At 45.9% G+C, this 20,382-nt stretch overlaps 1 protein-coding gene across 4 annotated transcripts in view; it reads left to right on the top strand.

The window, feature by feature from the left end:
• The window catches only part of Enoph (enolase-phosphatase E1), a 96,112-nt gene that overhangs the window by 15,649 nt on the left and 60,081 nt on the right, over positions 1 to 20,382 (top strand). For 3 of the 4 annotated variants that reach the window (XM_037419240.2, XM_037419241.2, XM_037419238.2), the window contains exon 2: positions 2,133 to 2,234. The exons of the other annotated variant lie outside the window; for it this stretch is intronic. In XM_037419240.2, the coding sequence (XP_037275137.2) occupies positions 2,133 to 2,234 (102 nt within the window). The remainder of the gene's footprint in view (positions 1 to 2,132; positions 2,235 to 20,382) is intronic. 4 annotated transcript variants of the gene reach the window in all.

Genomic DNA, 20,382 nt, shown 5'->3' with positions numbered 1-20,382 from the left:
GCAGCAAAATAAGTCGAGAGAAGGCTAGGGGCTGTACAGCATGCACTGTGCGGTCTTGTCTACACTACAGGCAGTGGCCATGGTTGGCTGGACGATAACGACAGTACGTAGATCGCAGAGATAATGGACGCGTAGTGTTAGCCTGGCCTTTTGATAGCACTGACTCGGGGAAGGGATAACCACGTCAAGTGAGGTCACGATACAAACATGGCTACAACACAGTGCAAAATAAAATGGTTGGCATGACGTTGATTTAATGATTTATATGTGGGGTTTAACGTCTCAAAACCACCATGTGATTATGAGAGGCGCCGTAGTGGAGGGCCCCGGAAATTTCGACCACCTGGGGTTCTTTAGCGTGCACCCAAATCTGAGCAGACGGGTCTACAACATTTCCGCCTCTATCGGCAATGCAGCCGCCGTAGCTGGGATTTGATCCCGCGACCTGTGGATCAGCCACTACAGCGTCTCTCACAATCATATGGTGGTTTTGGGACGTTAAACACCACATATCAATTATATCATGACCTGCGGGTCAGCAGCCAAGTACTTTAGCCACTAGACCACCGCGGCGGGGCATTGGCATGACGTTAAAAGATGGGAAGAGACAGTAGAACGGCTCAAAGAACAAATAGGTGTAGTGGATACCTGAGTGGATAAAACATATCGGCAGATCCCATGCATTGTGGGAATAGTCTTAACGCAAAGCAGGCAATGAGTACTTGGTGATTCAAGTCTTACGAGCTGGATCAATATATTTGTGTAACTTGAGTAGTGTTCATATTGTGGGCTTATGTGGCACATTGACCACATCGGCATCTAAAAGGTAGCTTATTGTCTGTCTGAATTCCGACACCTGCGTTGCTAAATTTATTGAAACTGAAGTGTAAACAAGCTTGGCATATTTCTATGGAAGTGGACAAAGCTAAATATTAGCTTGTTGCTCGTGTAACTACGAACTCGTACTACAAGCTCAAGTAAGAGTTTGCAGGCTGCTTCAAAATTGCTTACAAGCAGTATGTCTTTCTTTCGTTTAATCCACCCAACTTATGTTAAGCTTTCACTCTCTAATGTTGCTGTCCTGGGTCAGTATAGACCTCCGATGCATACCTGCATATGCATGTCAGTTGACTATAGGAAATGGTTTTGTTGTATGAATGATAGATAGTCCATGTCCCAGCTTCATGTTTTTTATGCATTCGTACCCCCCTATGCCAATCCTAGTATGCACAAAAGGACACTGAAGAGAAACAATGAGTTGTTTTAAGTTGATCAACTGCACTCTGAGAACTCTAATGTCACAAGTCACACTGTCATAAGTTCATTATCAATGGAGAAAATGAAGGTTCAAGTTTTATTTTCAAATTTCCCACCGTAATTTCTGTGTTGGACATGAGAAATTCCACGATGTATTTTTGGTATTTCTGCGACATTGGCTCGATGAAATTTTCTGAGATTTCGTATGCTAAGTCTTAGCCTTAGGTACCCACAATATTACAATGCATTTCACTTTTAGCAATGAGAAGCTACTTAGGACACCATGACGCCTTCAAGAATTGACGACGTCACAGTGTTTGGTGCGGAAATTTCAAGGTGGAGTCTCCACCCGTAGTTTCTTTTCATGTTTTTTCTTACTTACCTAGTGTCTTGTCGCGCTAAAAGTGGTGTTTTTCGGATTGTGAAATCGTACTTTACTGATTCGCAAAAAAACATTTTGCTCTTTAGTGTCCCTTTAAGGAGGGGACCACGAGAGCATCCAGACATAAGCAGCTAGATTTATATTGAGGGAAGTGATGAAAGTGCTTTTGGTTTGCTAAGAAATGCTTTTCATTTAATGAGCGCAAGAGGTGCATCTGGATCTTCCGTGTTATATTTAGGGTAGACCCACAATGGTCAGTAGAGTGAATATTAAGGGAGTAGACTAGAAGCCAATAGTGGCAGCGATTGATAAAATTTTGAGGATTGCGGTGCTAATTTAATGCTGTCATGCAAAACAGTGAAAATCTGAGAGAATTTGGAAAGATATTCGTTTTAAAGCATACACTGAGCATGATAATTATGACTACTTTTCCAGTAATAAAGTGACCCAGCTTAAACTTTATGAACCCTTTCCCTGGGTTGTTTGGCAACAGGATGTGCTGTTCCCATTTGCACGGAAGAACATGCGAACCTACCTGGAGTCCCGCTGGGAAGACCCCGAGCTAAAGGCGATTGTCGCACAACTCCACACACAGGTTTGTCCACGGACTTTTTCTCACCAGGTTCATAGTTCATGCGGTGGCATCGCGACTGGGACAAACAAGAAGGAAGACACACTCACTGCGCTTCTTTTCTGTCCCTGTCAAGATGTTTAGTGAATCCAAGCCCAACAATGTGCTTTATCTCACAAGTTTACACGTGGCCACAGATCAGTCAGCTTGCAGCCTTTAGCCCAGTAGTGCAGGTAAGACCGATTTCAGAATGACATACTGGGAAGTTTTTTCAGTGAGCGAACTTCGGAAAAAAAGGACAGAGTAGACGGAAAGAGCGCTGCCTTCCAACTAGCTTTATTTCATGAAGTAGCAAAATATATATGTCAAAAAGGAGGATAAAAGCAGGAAGATAAAAGACAAGCCTAATCAATGTGTCGGTAGTCAAAGCACATGTGACGGTTCCTCGAAAAGGACAACACGAAGCGTGGCTGATCCCTCTGTCTAGACATCGGTATTACTAGAAAGTGAAACGTTCTTCACAGAGGAAGTCGAGCATTTATTGTGCATAGTTTCGCCACAAGAATGAAGGAATGAATGCTACAACGAATTGTGATGTGATGTGAAGAACGGCAAACAGCTCAAAACTTGTTTCGCCCACCTCAAACAGAAAGTATGCACGAGATGAGCACACAAAGGACGAGCGCGTACTTACAACTGTCACAGCTCGAAACCCAAAGTGTGCTGCTGCTCAAACAGAAAGATGCATGAAACTAACGCTTAGGTATACACAGGATGAGCGCGAACTGTCACAATTCTTACTTTGTGTGAGCAGCGCTCTCATTTTGTAACCGTGGCCACGTCAGTGAGTGAAGTGACGTTTGTGCTCTCTTTAATCATTGTAACTTCAAAGCGAACTTGCAGTGGAAGCACAGGCAGTACAAAATGGCCGAACCACAAGATAAGCGCACGCCCACTGGCGACCCCCTGTGGATGCGTGCACATCGCAATGCATGAAGCTATGACCTTTCGAGCACGCCTAATGTGCACCCTTCGTGATATCTTGCTACTGATCACAAAAACGCACTAAAGTTGCTGAGCTCTGAGGACCACCAACGGTATATGGTGTATGCAAATGGCTCGCTGCTATGAAGTAAGACAGCATACATCCTGTGGGCCTGTTGGTTTCGCACCACATGCTGCAGAGCGATAGATCATAGGATTGTGGCCTGGCTATATAAATGTTTCTTCTCTTTTTGTTTCTTTGCATTTTGTTGGTATATATTCGCAACTTTCACCATCTAGAGAGGGCGCTGGTGCAAACCCAATATGGCTGTCGTTTGGGGGATTGTGCAGCTGGCGGACCGGCAGCCGCCACCGGTGTGCCCGTCACTTCGACCTGTGTAGTATTTTCGGCTGCAGCCACCATGTTTTCAAGGCTTTGCTGAGAAGGTCATTGACTCTAGCATGTAATACACCCCACACTGCTTGTATAGAAATGCGTGTGCGGCGTATATTGAACGAAAAGAAGTTTCGAACGCCGGGCACATCGTCTGCTGCAGTGTACAGCTTTGTGAATGCTGCTTGTGCTACAGCTGCAAAAGACCGAGCGGCAATGCTCGTGCAAAGCAGGAAACCTTGCCTTTGGCTGCATGGTGACTGCACAGCAGCATCCAACATATTTTGTGATTCTTCTAGCTCAGCAAGCAAACAACAAAGATTAAATCATTGCTACTACAACTCGCAGTAACTGTCCGACTTCACAATAACCGTTGTAGAAATTACCAGCAACAAAATATAAAACACCAGCGAGCGGCCAAAGTGGGGCAGACTGAACGATGGCATGGGCTGACTGCGTGGACATCCCCCAAACGAGAGTTACGACGGATGCCGCATGGCGACGCTATCATCTGTGTAAGTTGCGAATATTTTACCTCATTGTGATGACTGGTGGGTGTTTTCAAGTGCATCTTCAAAAAGTGCACGGAGCAAAAACAAAGAAACAGTAAAGTGCTTGCGCGGAGCCGCTCAAACAACGACCATGTCGAAGAGCGTTGGGCATGAGGACGCACAGCCCGATGGGAACAAAGTGAAAGAAAGGAAAAGAGAACCAATGGGCAATGATCACGGAGATTTCAGGAGCCAATGGCTGGACACCACGAAACATCAGCACAGCCAATCAGAACCGGACAAGTGGCCTAGAATTCAAGGAAAATCAGAGGCAGAAAACAGCAAGGAGAGTTTGAAGATGATGTGGCAAGAGGAAGGTCGTCACCGGACCGGGTATTGAAGACGGGCTGTCGGGTGTTCGAGCCGAGCCTCGAAGACTTCAACAGGCCAGGGCTTCCTGCCATCGCATTACTGCTTGAGAGGATCGTGGCCATCCTATCCTGAACTCCAGCACAGGGCCTGCGGACTTGAGTGCTGACAGGCGAGCAACAGTTGTCGAGCTACGGGCCCAAGCTTGGCATCTAGCAGCCTGGCCAGGTTGCCCCTGGTTTCTCGACACATCACCAGCAGCCAGTGTTTTATGATCACCAGCCAGCCCACGTCCTAAAGCCGGAGCCACCACATTCCGGTTCATTCATCGTCGCCGTTCCTTAACATGTTAACATGTTGGTGAGACTGCCTTGAATCTTGCCCTACTCTGCCTTTCACCCCTGTTCGAACTGGATAGCTTGGTTTAGTTAATCGACTTGTGATTTAGTTGTCGCTATGAGTGTTTAAGGGCGTGTAAGACACTTTTATTAAGTGTTTCGTTGTGTGGAGATTATCGTGTTTACTTTTTAATGAAACCCTTTGTTGGAGTTTTGTTAAAAACTAAGTGTCTTTGTACTTCATGAAGGCTCTCTGAGACTCGGACCTTGAGAGCTCATATCAACATAAAGAGAACCTGCATCACGGTCATGTCTGGGACGAAAATATGTCAGCAGAGCCGTGGTGGACCTCAAAACAGAACACTTTCGTGTTAAAAGGCCAGGACGTTTACCGGTCCTGAGCCCAGTTCACTACTCATCACTGAGGAAAAGAAGGAAAAATTAAACATTTTGGAACCATGGAACGGCTTTGAAGAGCAATGAGAGCACTGCTATAATTTCTTAAGGCTGTCAGACTGATTGTAATGTGACGTGCTGGCGAAAGATCGGCAGTGCTCCGGTGCGGTGTGGGACAGAAGATGACAATGTCCGTTGTGCTCGTGCGAAATGGCATAAACCTTGCGAGCGGTGGAGAGGAAGAGAATAAAAAAAAACCGCATGCAGAGAAGAGAGAAAAGGGACAAACGATGCTTGGCGTTCGATAGTCGGGTTGTTGGACCTGAGTGTCAATATCTGGGACGAGGCTCACGCGTTATTGCGACGAACTCAACGTGGCCGCTGATGTCGCCTGTCTGCAACTCTTCCTTTCACCAAGGTCAAGCCATCAGGGGCCCCTAAAAGCCAGCATGCGTCTCTCGTACCGGCGCCATGTCTCCTCGCTGCACTCTGCACGTTTGACTTCTCAACAGATGAGCTGGCATCAGCCTTCTGTTCAGACGTCACGCTTATCAGAGACTCATGTTAGCTCCTTTGGTTGTGTTTGCTAGTTTATTTTCCTGTTTTTATAAATTGTTGTTCGAACTGACAAACAGCCTAACCATTTTCTTGCGAACGCTTTCATTGCTGCCGTGACGAAGTCTGTCTGATCTAAATATCCTAAGAACCTCATCACACTGCTTCGTTCGAATGCTTTAATTATTCGAACGAATATTACAGTACTCGAATTCGCTGCAATTCGGGTGGAACAAATAAGTGTATATTAGTCTGTCTATAACTCCCTGTAAAAGTAGTTCATGGAAGTGGCGAGGTACTAAACCATGAAAGCATCTATCCTATACATTGTCACGTCGCAGAAACAGCAGAAGTCGGTTATAGGAGAGTTCACTTTAAAATAATATGCTAGGCACTCGCAAGGAGAACCGGGTAAGAACTTTGTCTTTCTTTATTGCTGCGCGAGCTCTTCTCTGCAGGTTGAATGTGGCATTTGCCTCCCTCCAGGAAGAGCATTGTCCCGATGCTCTGCTACAAAATACAAGGTGTATATAGTAGACGTATACTATAGTATACCTTATGCAATATGGCTTCATCTGCACAACATGTACGATTTCTGATTTCTGTTGGAGAGTTCACGAAGGACTGTCAGGGATGACCTCATAGTTCACATCACTTAGGTGTCGTACAACATTGTAGGGACCAAAGTACTTCTTCAGCAACTTTTTAGAAAGACCGCCTTGGCAAATAGGGCTCCAGACGCACACTCTTTCGCCTGGTTGATAAGTGACGTATCGGTGTCGCAGGCTATATCGTTGTGCGGGTAATTAACTCTGCTGCGGGGCGATTCCCACGTGTGCAAGCTGCCTCACCTCTTCAGCTCGTTGGGTAAAACCTTGAGCATCCATGTCTGTATTGTGACAGTCATACAGCAACATGTCATCAAGCATTGTCATCACTTAACGGCCATGAAGAAGACTGAATGGCATGCTTCAAGTAGTTCCCTGCTGCACCATATTATAGGCAAACGTCACGTATGATAGAACGTTGTCCCAATTTTATGATCCATATTGATGTACAGATAGGTCCACTGCTAAAGGGAAGGCTTCCGACTGCGCCATGTCCGGATTTCACTCTCTGACAAAAGCATAGTGACATAGATTTCCAGAAGACTGCTGCTAGTTGACTGTCCTGACTCCTTTTGATATCCTAGTGTCATGTACGAACTGCTTTTTTTTTTGCGTCGTACCTGCAGTTATGGGGCCTGCAATGTGACAGGTGCTCATTAGAATGTTCCCTTTAACAGTGGATGGTATTGCACATACTCAGCATATCGGCGATTATCTTGTTGAGGCGTTCTGTTAAGCCATTGGTTTGTGGGTGGTAGGAGGTAGTTTTTCGATCAGCTGTTCCATTGAGCTGTTCCACTGACTTTATGAGCACGGCCGTTAAAGCGGCACCTCTGTCTGTTATTATGATCCTAGGAGAACCATGCCTCAGAACGATATCTTCAAAGAAGAATCGTGCTGCTTGATAAAGCCTTTGTTTCTGCATAGCGAGTAAGATAATCGGTGGCGACAATTACACACTTGTTTCCAGCATGCGAAGTTGTAAATGGTCCAAGGAGGTGCATTCCACTTTGAGCAAAAGGCACGGTGAGCACTTGAACTTGTTGCAACAATCATGCTGGTTTTCAAGGCGACGATTTTTGTCGTTGGGGACAATCGAGGCACATGCAGACGTAATGTTTTACAGTGCCTGGAAGCTTCAGTCAGTAGTACTTTTGTTGGATTCTGGCCAATGTGGGCATGTATCCGAGATTGCCGGAGGATGGCTTATTGTGGCAAGCTCTCAGGATCTCCTCGCGAATGGATGTCAGGATGACAAATAAGTGGGTACCTCTGCTGGAGAAAAAGTTCTCATATAATCTAAAACCGCCATATGATTATGAGAGACACCGTAGTGGAGGGCTCCGGAAATTTTGACCACCTGGGGTTCTTTAACGTGCACCCAAATCTGAGCACACGGACCTACAGCATTTCAGCCTCCATCGGAAATGCAGCTGCCGCAGCCTTCTTTTGATATAGGAGGCCACTGTGCAAGCAAAATGACAGTGGGCTCCTCACAAATTTTTTAGGGACGTTTGTAGACTGGCCATTAAGAAAATATTCAAGGGGAGCAACTCGCTGTCTTCTTTCTCCTTAGACAAAATGGTGACCGTGTCGACTACTCCTGAAAACGCTATGTCATCCTCTTCTGGGCCATTTTCTCGCTTTATAGGTGACCTGGATAAGCAATCAGCATAGGAGTGCTGCTGTCCCAACTTATATTGTCCGTCATATCGAATTCTTGAAAGTGTAAGCTCCAGCACGCTAGCCCACCAGGTGAGTCCTTCAAGTTGGTCAGCCAGCAAAGGGAGTAGTGGTCGCTGACTACGTGAAAGGAACGGCTGTAAAGGTGCGGGCGAAACTTCATAACTGCCCGTACCCCAGCAAGACCTTTCTTTTCCATTATGGAATAATTGGATTTGGCACGGAAAAGCATTCTACTTGCATATGCGATCACTCGCTTGGCTGAGTCTTGCCTCTAGACGAGTACAGCGCCTAAACCTACATTACTGGCATCGATGTGGATCATGGAAGGAACATGCTCGTCAAAGTGAGCAAGCACAGGTGGTGTCTGCACGCGCTGTCGTAGATCGTAAAATGCTCCTTGTTCCTCTTTGCCCCATACAAAGGGAACATCTTCTCTTGCTATACGTATAAAAGCGACGCTATGTGCGAGAAATTGGCGATAAATCTGATGTAGTAAGTGCAAAGGCAAAGAAAAAGTCTTGCCACCTTCTTATTCGTTGACGCCGGAAATTTTCTGATGGCATCGATCTTATCGGGACCCGGGCGAACACCTTTATAGCTCACAACATGTACTAAGAACTGCAGTTCCTTGAAACTGAAATGACATTTCTCGGGTTTCAGCGTCAGGTCGGCCCCCGCAGGGGCGTCTGCTTACGCAGGCGTTTGGTGTGTAGTGACACTATGGACCCGATCTAACGGGGGGGGGGTTCGACCTCCTCTTACGCCTAGCCATGCGTGGCTGAGCAGTGTCTGGGGAAAAGGGGATCCTGGGGGCTGAGCCGATGCCGGGTGATTGGACCTTTAGGACCCCTGGCAGAGGCAACACACCCCTTTGGCCCTGGCTTCACGTAGACGGCACCTCTGGCCTGACCCACCGAGCGGAAATCGGCAGTCACCTTTTCCTGTCTCTTCCTCCTTGTCTTCGTCTTTCTCTCACACTTTTTATCTCTCCTGTCACCTTCTCTTTTTCGTTTACTTCCAAATTTTTTGGCGGCAAGGGTTAACCTTGTGTGGCTGCCCAGTCTTGGCTGTTCCATATTAGGTTATAGCAGCGCTGTACATTGCGTCGACAGAAGTTGTCCAGCATCTCCTGCCACGTCCCCTGGTTGGGCTCGGTGGTGGGCAGCTGGCACCGCTGCCGAACTTTATAGTCTATTTATGGCAAATGCTTACTGCCCCCCCCCCCTTCCTGATCGCTCCCTGAAAAGGTGGTGCACCGAAAACACCTTCATGCCCAATACACCAAAACCAACCTTTCTACAGTACCATGTTATTCACAGCCGGAACGAAAAGAAGACAGTACGTGCAATTTCACATTTTCTCGTGTCGAAAACTCTCGCCGTAGCAATAGGTCCAGGTTATAATATGACAAAGATGAAAAGTGGCGATCTCCTTCTGGAGGTTCATGACGAAACTCAATATGACAAACCATCCAGATTTGTAACATTTGGGGACATTCCTGTTTCAGTGGGCCCACACACAGGTCCATGAACACAGTCTGTGGGGTAATTTCTGATGATGATGTTATCTATCTGAGAGAAAGCGAACTATCAGAAAGATGGCAAGACCAAAACGTTGTGAAGGTACAGAGAAGAATAATCAAGCGTGACAACAAACAGACCCCCACAAAACACGTAACAGTTATCTTCGGAAGCAGTGACCTACCAGCATCAATTTAAACCAGCTATTGTAAGCTTAATGTAAGACCATACATTCCCTATCCTCGTCGAGTGTCAACGGTTTCGGGCATGGATCGCACAGTTCCAGAAGACGCGCCAATTGCACAAAGTGTGCATCCATGCAACACATATCGAACAACTTCACCTCAGAAACAACTCATTGTTCGAACTGTGAAGAAGATCACGCTGCCTATTCACGATCATACCCCACATGGAAAAAAAAAGAAAGAAATAGTAGAACTTGAGGTCAAATTTAATCTGTTATTCCAAGAAGCACGTCAACGGTTCGCACTACACAGGCAGTCTTATCCTTCCTTCGCCAATGTGACATGCCGGGGTGCCGCACCACACGTTTGTGCACCCGCAAATGTCACACAGAGTGTGGTAGCGGCAGTGCCACCAGCACCCCCTGCTGGAACAGCCTGTACTGCTCTGCCATCTGACAAACAGGGTTGGCAGACCCCCATGTTTGCTGGAACACGGACCACTGCAAGCACAGTTAGGTCCGAAAGTTCTGTGAGTGTGCCTGCTGAACAGGCACCATCCACCACCTCACTAGAGGTGATGGATACAACTCCCACTCCTCCGGCGCCTCAGACGCCGAAGGATAGGTGCAACTCCTCGGAGCGCGCCCAAGAAAGAGAAACCTCGAATCACAGGCCCCCAAAAGGCCCTATAACCTAACGCAACACTTACAGGGCCCCCAAACATGGTTACAGGACCCCGAAAGGCCCTTTAACCACACAACATTAAAATGGCAGAAATACTACAGTGGAACATCACAGGACTGCTGAGAAACCTCGACGACCTCCACGATATTTATTTATTTATTTATTAGAATACCCTCAGGGCCCGTAGGGCATTACAGAGGGGGTGGGTACAACATATATAACACACAAGAAAAAAAAAACAAAATAAAGAAACAAGTATCAGATGCGCAAATCAGGAAGGCAACATAAGTCAACTAAAAATGTATAAGAATTCAAGCACATACAAGACAAAGATAGATAATGAAAACTGCGTATAGTTACAAGCATTGCTGAGAAATTGCAGGAACTTTTACACAAACATACACCTAAGGTGCTGTGTGTACAAGAGACACATCTGAAACCTAAACACACCAACTTTTTACGTCATTACGTTATTTTTCGGAAGGACCAGAATGATGCCGTTGTGCTATCCGGTGGTGTTGACATTATAGTCAATCAAGGGATTGCATGCACACACCTATCACTGCAGACATCTCTTGAAGCGGTGGCTAATCGAGCAGTACTTTTGAATAAGCTCGTCACCATCTGCTCTCTCCACATATTTCTACAACAAAAGCATGAATTCCAGTCCCTCATAGACGAACTTCCAGAACTCTACCTTGTCCTAGGGGACTTTAATGCACATGGTAGCCTCTGGAGTGGCTCTCGCTGTGGTGCGCGAGGTCGCTTGTTCAAACAGTTCCTTTTTTCTTCCGGTGTGTGCCTCCTGAATCGAAAAGAGCCAACATAGTACAACATTGCTAACAATAAATACTCAATAACAGACCTTAGCATAACATCCCCATCTCTCCTGCCTCTACTTGAATGGTAAGTCATTATTAATCAATATGGTAGTGACCATTTTTCTATCGTTATCAGCATATCAATAACAAAGACAGGCCCTGCACAGGATCCCAGAGCGCTCACCGACAAAGGCGACACAGAAAAGTTTCAAAAAGTGACTAATAATTTGGACTGATATGGCGGCGTTAAACATAGAGGATGCTGTGTGCTACTTTATAGCTTTCTTGGTTGATAAAGCAACGAAATGTATTCCGCAAGCATGTGGGCCGTCAGACAAACGACGAGTCCCATGGTAGAATAACGAGTGCCATGATGTGTGAAAAAAACAAAACAAAATAAGGCATGGAAGTCGCTTAAAGACTCACCCACAGCCGAGAATCTTGTAAACTTTAAGAATGTTAAGTCGCAAGCAAGGAGGACGCGCCGACAGGCAAGAAAGGAAAGTCGGCACAAATTTTTATCAGGCATTAATTCATACACAGATAAGGCGAGAGTCTGGAACGTGGTTGGTAAGGTGGCAGGACGAAGAGCACATTCACTTCCTCTAGTGAACACACAAGGGGAAAGTTTGGAAGACCAGGCGAACACTTTTTGGGTGCTCTTGGAACAGGTCTCCCGCTCATCATACTATAGTGAAGCGTTCCGACGATACAAAACCAGAATAGAAAAACAGAGATTAGAGCGCAAACCCACAACACATGAGGCATACAGTGAATCTTTCTGTTTGACTGAACTACAAGGCTCACTTACCTGCTGCAATAAATCTACCCCAAGCCCGGACCGTGTTGCATATCAAATGTTAAAACACCTGCTCACTGAAACCCAGAAAGCTCTCCTCTCCCGGTGTAATACAATATTGTCTTCCGGCGAGCTACTCTCAGCCTGAAAGGAAGCTATCGTTATCCCAATTTTGAAATAAGGCAAGGAGCCGGCCTCGGTTTTCAGCTACAGGCCAATAGCATTAACCAGCTGTCTTTGAAAAAATGATTAACAGGCGCCTGATGCACTTCCTTGAAATTAATGGCGTACTTGACCCATACCAATTCGGGTTTCGAGAGCCTCGGTCCGCCACTGACCACCTTGTCCGTATCAAGGCGAAAATTCGCGACGCTTTTGTTCATAAGCAATTTTTTCTTTCTGTGTTTCTCGATATGGAAAAGGTGTATGACACTACATGGCACTTTGCCATATTGCGAGACCTGTCGCGTTTAGGTGTGCGGGGTAGAATGCTGTCAATCATCGAAAGCTACTTGTCCAACCGAACATTCCCTGTTCGAGTTGGCACTGTCTTATCTCAAATATTTGTTCAAGAAACAGGAGTGCCACAAGAAGGTGTATTGATCTGCACACTTTTCATAGTTAAAATGAATTCTCTGTGCCTGTCTCTCCCACGTAATATTTTTTATTGCATATATGTCGATAATGTACAGATTGGTTTCAAATCGTGCAATATCTCAGTGTACCAACGTCACGTTCAACTCGGGTTGAGCAAGGTATCTCAATGGGCAGATGAGAATGGTTTTATACTCAATGCGCAAAAGAGCACTTGTGTCTTGTTCAGCCGAAAGAGACGCCTCCATCTTGACCCCGACATTGACCTGCATGGTCAACCTCTGTCAGTGAGGACCGAGCACAAGTTTCTTGGTCTCATATTAGACACTAAACTAACCTTCATCCCACACATCAAGTATTTAAGGGACAGGTGCTTAAAGCAATGAAGATTTTGAAAGTGTTGTCACGCACTACATGGAGTAGTGACACGAAATGTCTAATGAATTTACATAAGAGCCTCATACGCACACGCCTAGATTACGATGCTATAATCTATCAGTCGGCAACACCATCAGTCTTGAAAATTCTCGACCCTGTCCGCCATCTACACATTCGCCTTTCTACGGGTGCTTTCCGAACTAGCCCTGTGGAGAGCCTGTACATGCATTCGAATGAATGGTCGCTCCACCTACAAAGATGTTTCCTGTCCTTTTTGTACTTTTTGAAGGTGAAGGCAAACAAGAAACACCCTTCCCATTTCACAATTAATAATTTGTCTTGTTCTAGCTTGTCCTACAACTGTCCTTCGTTTAGGCAGCACTACGCGCTCCGTGTAAGGGGCCTGGCCGAAGAAACAGGCGTGCCTCTTCTTTAACACAGTTTAATCTACTCCTGCAACATATCTGCCACCGTGGCAGTGGCAGCTTATAGACTGTGATGTCTCTTTTGTTGAAGTCACAAAGCACGCACCCCTTGCACACATACATACATACTTCCTAGAACTGCAACATAAATACACGTGCCCTGAGTTCTTTACCGATGTGTCAAAGTCCAACACTTCTGTGTCATATGCAGCGGTAGGCCAATCCTTTTCCGAGGCCGGCGTTCTTCATCCTGATGCAAGCATTTTCACAAAAGAAGCTTACGCAATACTGGCGGTCGTAAAACACATCGAAACGATAAAATTACAAAAGGCAGTAATATACACAGATTCCCTAAGCGTGGTCAAAGCCCTGAAAACTTCTAAGAAACACAAGAACCCCGTGCTGCTGTCACTTTACTCACTTCTGTGCACACTGTACACATCAAAACAGCATGTCGTTGTCTGCTGGGTTCCAGGGCACCATGATATACACACTCCACACACTCATATCTCCTATCTACCGGCAATCCACCATATTGTGACAGATGTGGCGAACCACTTACGGTTCTCCACATCCTCGTTGAGTGCAATGAGCTAGATGCTCAAAGAAAAAAGCACTTTTTACTGCCATACCGGCAGCAGCTCCCACTACACCCTGGGATGCTTATCGGTAGGGATCCGCTTTTTAAACTGCAATCACTTTTCACGTCTTTAAAAGATGTTCATAGCTTTCACCCGATATTTCGAGGTTCTCCGTAGCACGACCTCTGTACCGTGGTCATGGCTGCAGTGACTACATCTCTATCGTGGTTTTATTATCATGTCATTCTGCCATCCACTTTCAGTGCACATATCTCACGCCACTGTCATGATTTTATTACTTCCATGTTTTTACCCGCGTTAGCGCGAGGACATTACGGCCCCTTTACAGCCACGCATCATACCATTGTTCACATACCGTAATTACTCGAATCTAACGCGCACCCTTTTTTCGGTTAAGCGAGTTCATAAATCGCATGCTCGTTAGAATCGAGTACGAACAAAAAAAATTACGGTCAATCTATTGCCATCGGCAAATCCAAAATGGCCGCCCCCTACGTGCGTCGGCTGGCGCGTCGGCCATTTCTGCCTATGTGTTTCCCATGTGCAGCACTTCGTACGTGTGCTGAGGAGTTCGTCATCTAGTAGTGCATTAGCATCAACGGCGTGGAAGGGCCGACTCCAAAAACTCGAGTGCACCACGATGCCGCTTTTAAAAGAAAAGTCATCGCGTGTGCAGAAACGGACGGAAATCGGGCCGCATCGCGGTCGTTCGGAGTTCCCGAAACGTGCGTGCGGTACCGGCGGAAACAAAAGCAGAAGATTGTCGACAGCAAAGCTTCACGCAAAGGCTTCAGTGGACCACAGCAGGGTCGGTTTCCCCAAATTAAAGAGCTGCTCGGCGAGTATGTGCTTGAGCAGCGAGCAGCACAGCGGCCCGTAACCACAGAACTGCTCCAAGTGCGGGCTATGCAATTAGTCTTAGGAAAAGGTCTAATGCGGAGCCAGTTTAAAGCGAGCAGGTGCTGGCTAACTAACTTTATGAAGAGGAAAGGCTTTTCCCTCTGGAGGGGAACATGCATATGCGAAAAGTTTTGTGGAGGAGTACGATGAAAAGCTTCACAGTTTTCAGAGGTTCATCCTAAACTTGCGGCACAACAACGGCTACCTGCTTGGGCAAATCGGGAATGCCGATCAGGCGCCTCTTTACTTCGACATGCCTGGCACCACAACCGTCGAGAAGAAGGGGGCGAAGCAAGTTCGCGTGCTGACATTGGTCCACGGTAAAACTACAGTGACGGCAATGCTCTGTTACACGTCATATGGGCACGAGCTTCGCCCGTACCTCATATTTAAATGGAAGACGCTCCCGAAAGGAGTCGTTTTTTCGAGTGGTGTGATCGTGCGGGCCAGCGAGAAAAATGGGTGCGCGTTGCAATCGATGTCTTACTTTTTTTTTTTTTTTCGGGCTGAAAATCGGGTGCAGGGACATAATTGCAGGACACATCTTTGAAATCGTCGTTGAACAAAGCGACTGCGGCTTGGAATACATCAGACGACGCAGGCATCTCTGACACATTGGCGGAACTCAATGTCTTATAGAGTTTCAGGCCGGCATAGTCCAATGCATTAAGCAGCAGGGCCTTCTGCCGCTCTGACTTGTGGGCGTCATCCCCGACCGCATCCACGTACGCTTCGAAAATTAGCTTCCAATCAGCCCAAAAGATCGTCGAATCCCACGTGTAGAAAGAAAAAGTGGTGGAAGTATCGAAGATGCCATCGCAACCAGAAAACTCTAGACCAATAAAAAAAAAGAAACCGAACACAAAAGGAGAAATGCCAGCGTGAAAAAGAGAAAGAGGAAGGTCCGCATTGTCGAGGGCAAGAACGAACGATGTAATGCGGCCGCCCAGCAGAACAAAAAAGTGATGGCGGGAAAGCGCCGAAGTAGCGTTGCAGCAGAACCAGGAAAGCGAGGCGGACAGAAGAATGGAAGAAAAGAGACTATGAAAGAAGCTGTCCGTACTTCACCTCAAGGAACGAAAAGCTCCAGCACGTCGCCACTGACTGCGGCAGCCACCCTTAACTTCGGCGCGAAGTTGAAGAAGCACGTCCGCTGAGAACGAAAATTCGTCACCAACTGTTTTGTTTCCACATATGTACATATAGTACATAACACTACCGCACGAGGCGTCGCATAACATTTGAAACAAAAACCGAAACTGATCGAAACAGCATAACACAACACCATCCTGAGGGACGCCTCGAGGACAACTGAAATGTGCAGAGGTGTTCCCAGCCTCCGTACTCACCAAAATAAGAAAATGACGGGCTTGCACGGAAGGCGCAGCACAGTCACAGCGAAAGTTAGAAGAGTAGCCTTTCAGAGCCTTTTCTAAGCACTCATTGGGTAACTGCTGCAAGCACACTTGCTGGGCACCCACTGCAGCATTATTAATAATAAGTGCTGGGTAGTAGACCAGCAATCGCTATGCTTTTTTTTCATCATTCTTTTGACAAACGTATCCCTTAAACACTTGCAAGGAATTTTGTGTCACTTGTTCATGCAGTGGCTGACGACAGTGAGGAATTATGCCAGAAGTTAGTATGCACGACAGTTAATAGGTGATCAAAAAACGCCAGGCCTGCACGGAAGGCGCAGTACAGCCACATCGAAAGCTAGAATAGCGGCCTTTCAGAACCTTTTCTAAACACCCATTGGGTAACTGCTGCTAGCACACTTGCTTGATGCCCACTACAACATTAATAATAAAAATTTTTGTGTAGTAGGCCGGCATTTGCTATGCTATTTTTCATCATTCTTCTGAGAAGCGTGATTTCTGCTAAACTATTGCAAAGAATTTGTTGCCAATTGTTCATGTAGTGGCTGAGGACTATGAGGAATTACGCTAGAAGTGGATATGCACCACAGTTAACAGCTGAAAAAAAAACAAAAAAAAACAAGCCTTTGTGAAGAATTTCATGCCAATTGTTCATACAGTGGCTGACAGCGATAAGGACTTGTGCCTGAAGTGGGTAGGTGCCACAGTTAATAGCTGAACAAAAACAAGCTATTGTAATGAGTTAGAGCATTGGATGACCCACTTGTTATGCTATTTGCATTGTGCGACGACTGCTTATTCTTTCGCTGTTTCAAAAAGCTTTATAAGTCGTATTAACGTGATTGCTTTCCCAACAACAAGCCTGCCTAAGGCAAGTTTGCGAACAAGTCTCAAGCACTGACATAGCTCAGTGGTCGAATACTGGGCTGGCACCCAGTGGACCCGGGTTCGAGCCTCACTGTGTCATTGGCACTAGGTTTTTCTTTATAATTTTGCACAATATAGTTACAGACACCGGCGGAAGCAGACAACTAAGGCACTGCACGAGACCTGAGTTGGGATGTCATAACAGCTTTCGCCGTAAAAACACCAGGGCTGCATGAAAGGCACAGCACAGTCACAGTGAAAGCTAGAAGAGCAGCCTTTCAGAGCTTTCTCTGAACCCTGATTGGTTAACTGCTGCAAGTGCACTTGTTATTTCTATAAATGGATCATGCATGCTTTCCAGAGAAAAACAAGCATACTTGTTTTCAAGTGTTGTGAAAAATAATTCATTAAATCTTGATGCCAAATCTGGCATGCAATGGCAGAGCACCTGTGGTTAAGTTTGCCCATGTTTCACTTTTGCTGCCTCGTCACAAAACTTTTTGCAATAAAGTTTGTGTACAAGGAAATTAAGCGAGTTTAAATTCAATATTAGTGCATATTACTTTGTTTTACACTCGCAAAAGAAGCGTTACAAATCTCAAGAACGTATTCCATCCGAAGCAGATCCGAAGCCTGTGCTTCCCATAATGCTCATGGGGGTACAAGCCTCGCTGAAGTAGCCTGCGTAGACACTAGCACCAGATTCCTCTCTAGGTATTACTAAATGAAACTCTATTTGGCTAAGGCTTTGATTGGTGAGCTCTCAATGGGGTATGACCGCAAACCTCATACCGCCCTCCTTAACTGTGATAAATGCTTACGGCCCCGCCGCGGTGGTCTAGTGGCTAAGGTGCTCGGCTGCTGACCCGCAGGTCGCGGGTTCAAATCCCGGCTGCGGCGGCTGCATTTCCGATGGAGGCGGAAATGTTGTAGGCCCGTGTGCTCAGATTTGGGTGCACGTTAAAGAACCCCAGGTGGTCGAAATTTCCGGAGCCCTCCACTACGGCGTCTCTCATAATCATATGGTGGTTTTGGGACGTTAAACCCCACAAATCAATCAATAAATGCTTACGAGGGTCGAGCGGCTTGCAAAAAGTAATCCAGCGTTGGGATTCTAGCTTGGACAACCGACGTTGGGTCTTGTACATACGTGTAGCAGTCCCCACATCTTCTATGTCCTTCGTGCACCGGTATCTGCTTTCAGCTTGTCATCGTAAGGCTCTAAGCCTCTCCAGCTCTATGTCGATGTTCGTGATTTATACAGAGCATGGGATCGTACACACAGTCTCTTGTACAGTGCTCTTGATAGTCTCTTGTAAGTCTGATATGTGTTCTTGGCATTGATATGTGTTCTTGGCATTGATATGTGTTCTTGGCATTGATATGTGTTCTTGGCATTGGTCTTCCATAGAAGATTTAAATTTCTTCCAGTCGACTTTTCTAACCATGTCACTAACTTGAAGAGGGGAAAATCTTCTGATCTTGTCGTATGTTAAATTATGACCACTCTCATGCGATGCTATATTTGTGAACCATTCAGCATGATTCACTAGACTTCGCGAAAGATAAGCCAAGTTGAGACAGGTGCTGTATGTAGAGCCACGTAAAAATGTAGGACTGCCATCGTTCAGTGACCAAAATTCATTGTCGGAGGCAAAAGACACCGAGTTTCTGCCCTTCTTGTTGGTCTTCTGACTTCCCCATAATGTGTGAGCGTTAAAATTCCTGATGATAACACACGGGTCAAGAGTTGATGCTATAATGTCTCGTAGTCTTTCGTGATTGAACCGAATTGATGGTGATAGATATGCGCCAACCACAGTGATGATAAGCCTCTTGTTTTTCACTCTTAAGCCTATGTATTGACTTCTGTCATGAGGTGGTACAGGTTGAAGGATGTAAGTGAAGTCTCGGTGAATGAACACCAGAACTTTGCTGCTTTTAGTAACAGTAGATGACATAAAAGGTTCATATTCCGAGAGTTTTATTGCACTCAATAAGTTCAGATCACAAATGACGATTACAGGAAACATATTGACGTACACAAATCGATGAAAATCAGCTATGCACGGTCTAAGTTCCTTGGCATTCCACTGGAGTATTGCTACTTTACGAACCTCATCTCTGAAAGACAGTGGTGGGTTAGCCATGGTCTACTTTAGGGCTGCTAGCTTTGGACTCAGCACGTCCAGTACTTGAAATGCACTTTTGGCTGATGGTGTATTCATGTTACTTACCGACACGCGAATGGCGTTCACTAATGATCGCAGCATCACCATCACGTGATGATCTGTCTTCCTGCTCGTTGCAGCATTTTGTGCTTGTTCTTGAGGTGACTTCTGTTTAGGCTCAACAGATTGTGTAGGCTGAAGGGGTGGTCATTGCTTTGGTGAGAAAGATCTCCCGTTTCTTTTTTCCAGTGCAAATGTTTGGCATGCTAGGAGCCGCGCCTGTCGATTTTACTTGAGATTCTGACTTTCTCGTTAGACTTGGCGCTGTCCTTCATAAGGACCTTTAACGATGATGGCGTCTTCGCCTTACTTTTTACACGGCTTCTGTGTGAATCGAGTTGTCTCACACTATTTGTCTTAGAATATAAATCTCCTTCTTAATCTGAGAACAGTCCTTGGAGGAAGCACTGTGAGCACCGTGGTAGGTGAGGCACTTCAACATAGTTGCATTAAAGTTGTCTTCTGAGTGGTGTCCAGCGCATCGGAGCACCCTGCGAAACTTCTGCAAACGCCCTTCACGTGGCCGATCTTCTGGCAGTTGAAACACTACATAGGCCTCGGAATAAATGGGCGAACCTGGTGACGAAAATGGCCAACCTTCACGTAAGAGGGAAGGCAGTCATCCTTGAATGTTATTCGCACACAACGCGAGTTGCCTAAGCGACCTGCACGTACAATGATGTTGTTTTCACTCACTGGTTTTATCAGTACAGGAAAATCTTCATTGGCAATTTCAGTGTCTATATCATAAATAACTCCTGTTATTGTGTCACCATTTGCTGGTATGATGGACCGAACTTTGATGTTTTCCAGCTTCAACACACGCTGTAGCGTGTTCAGGGCACTCGGATTCATCATGTCAATTGCCTAAATATTTTTTCTCTTGTTTATTCATATGTCCTTAATCTCATTAGGCACAGTGTTTTCAAGATACAAGGACAAGGACAGTGCTTGCCTGTTGAGGAC

This window comes from Rhipicephalus microplus, chromosome 6 (assembly GCF_043290135.1).
Source record: "Rhipicephalus microplus isolate Deutch F79 chromosome 6, USDA_Rmic, whole genome shotgun sequence".
In the NCBI taxonomy this organism is placed as follows: Eukaryota; Metazoa; Arthropoda; class Arachnida; order Ixodida; family Ixodidae; genus Rhipicephalus; species Rhipicephalus microplus.
This window is presented reverse-complemented; position numbering and strand designations above follow the sequence as displayed.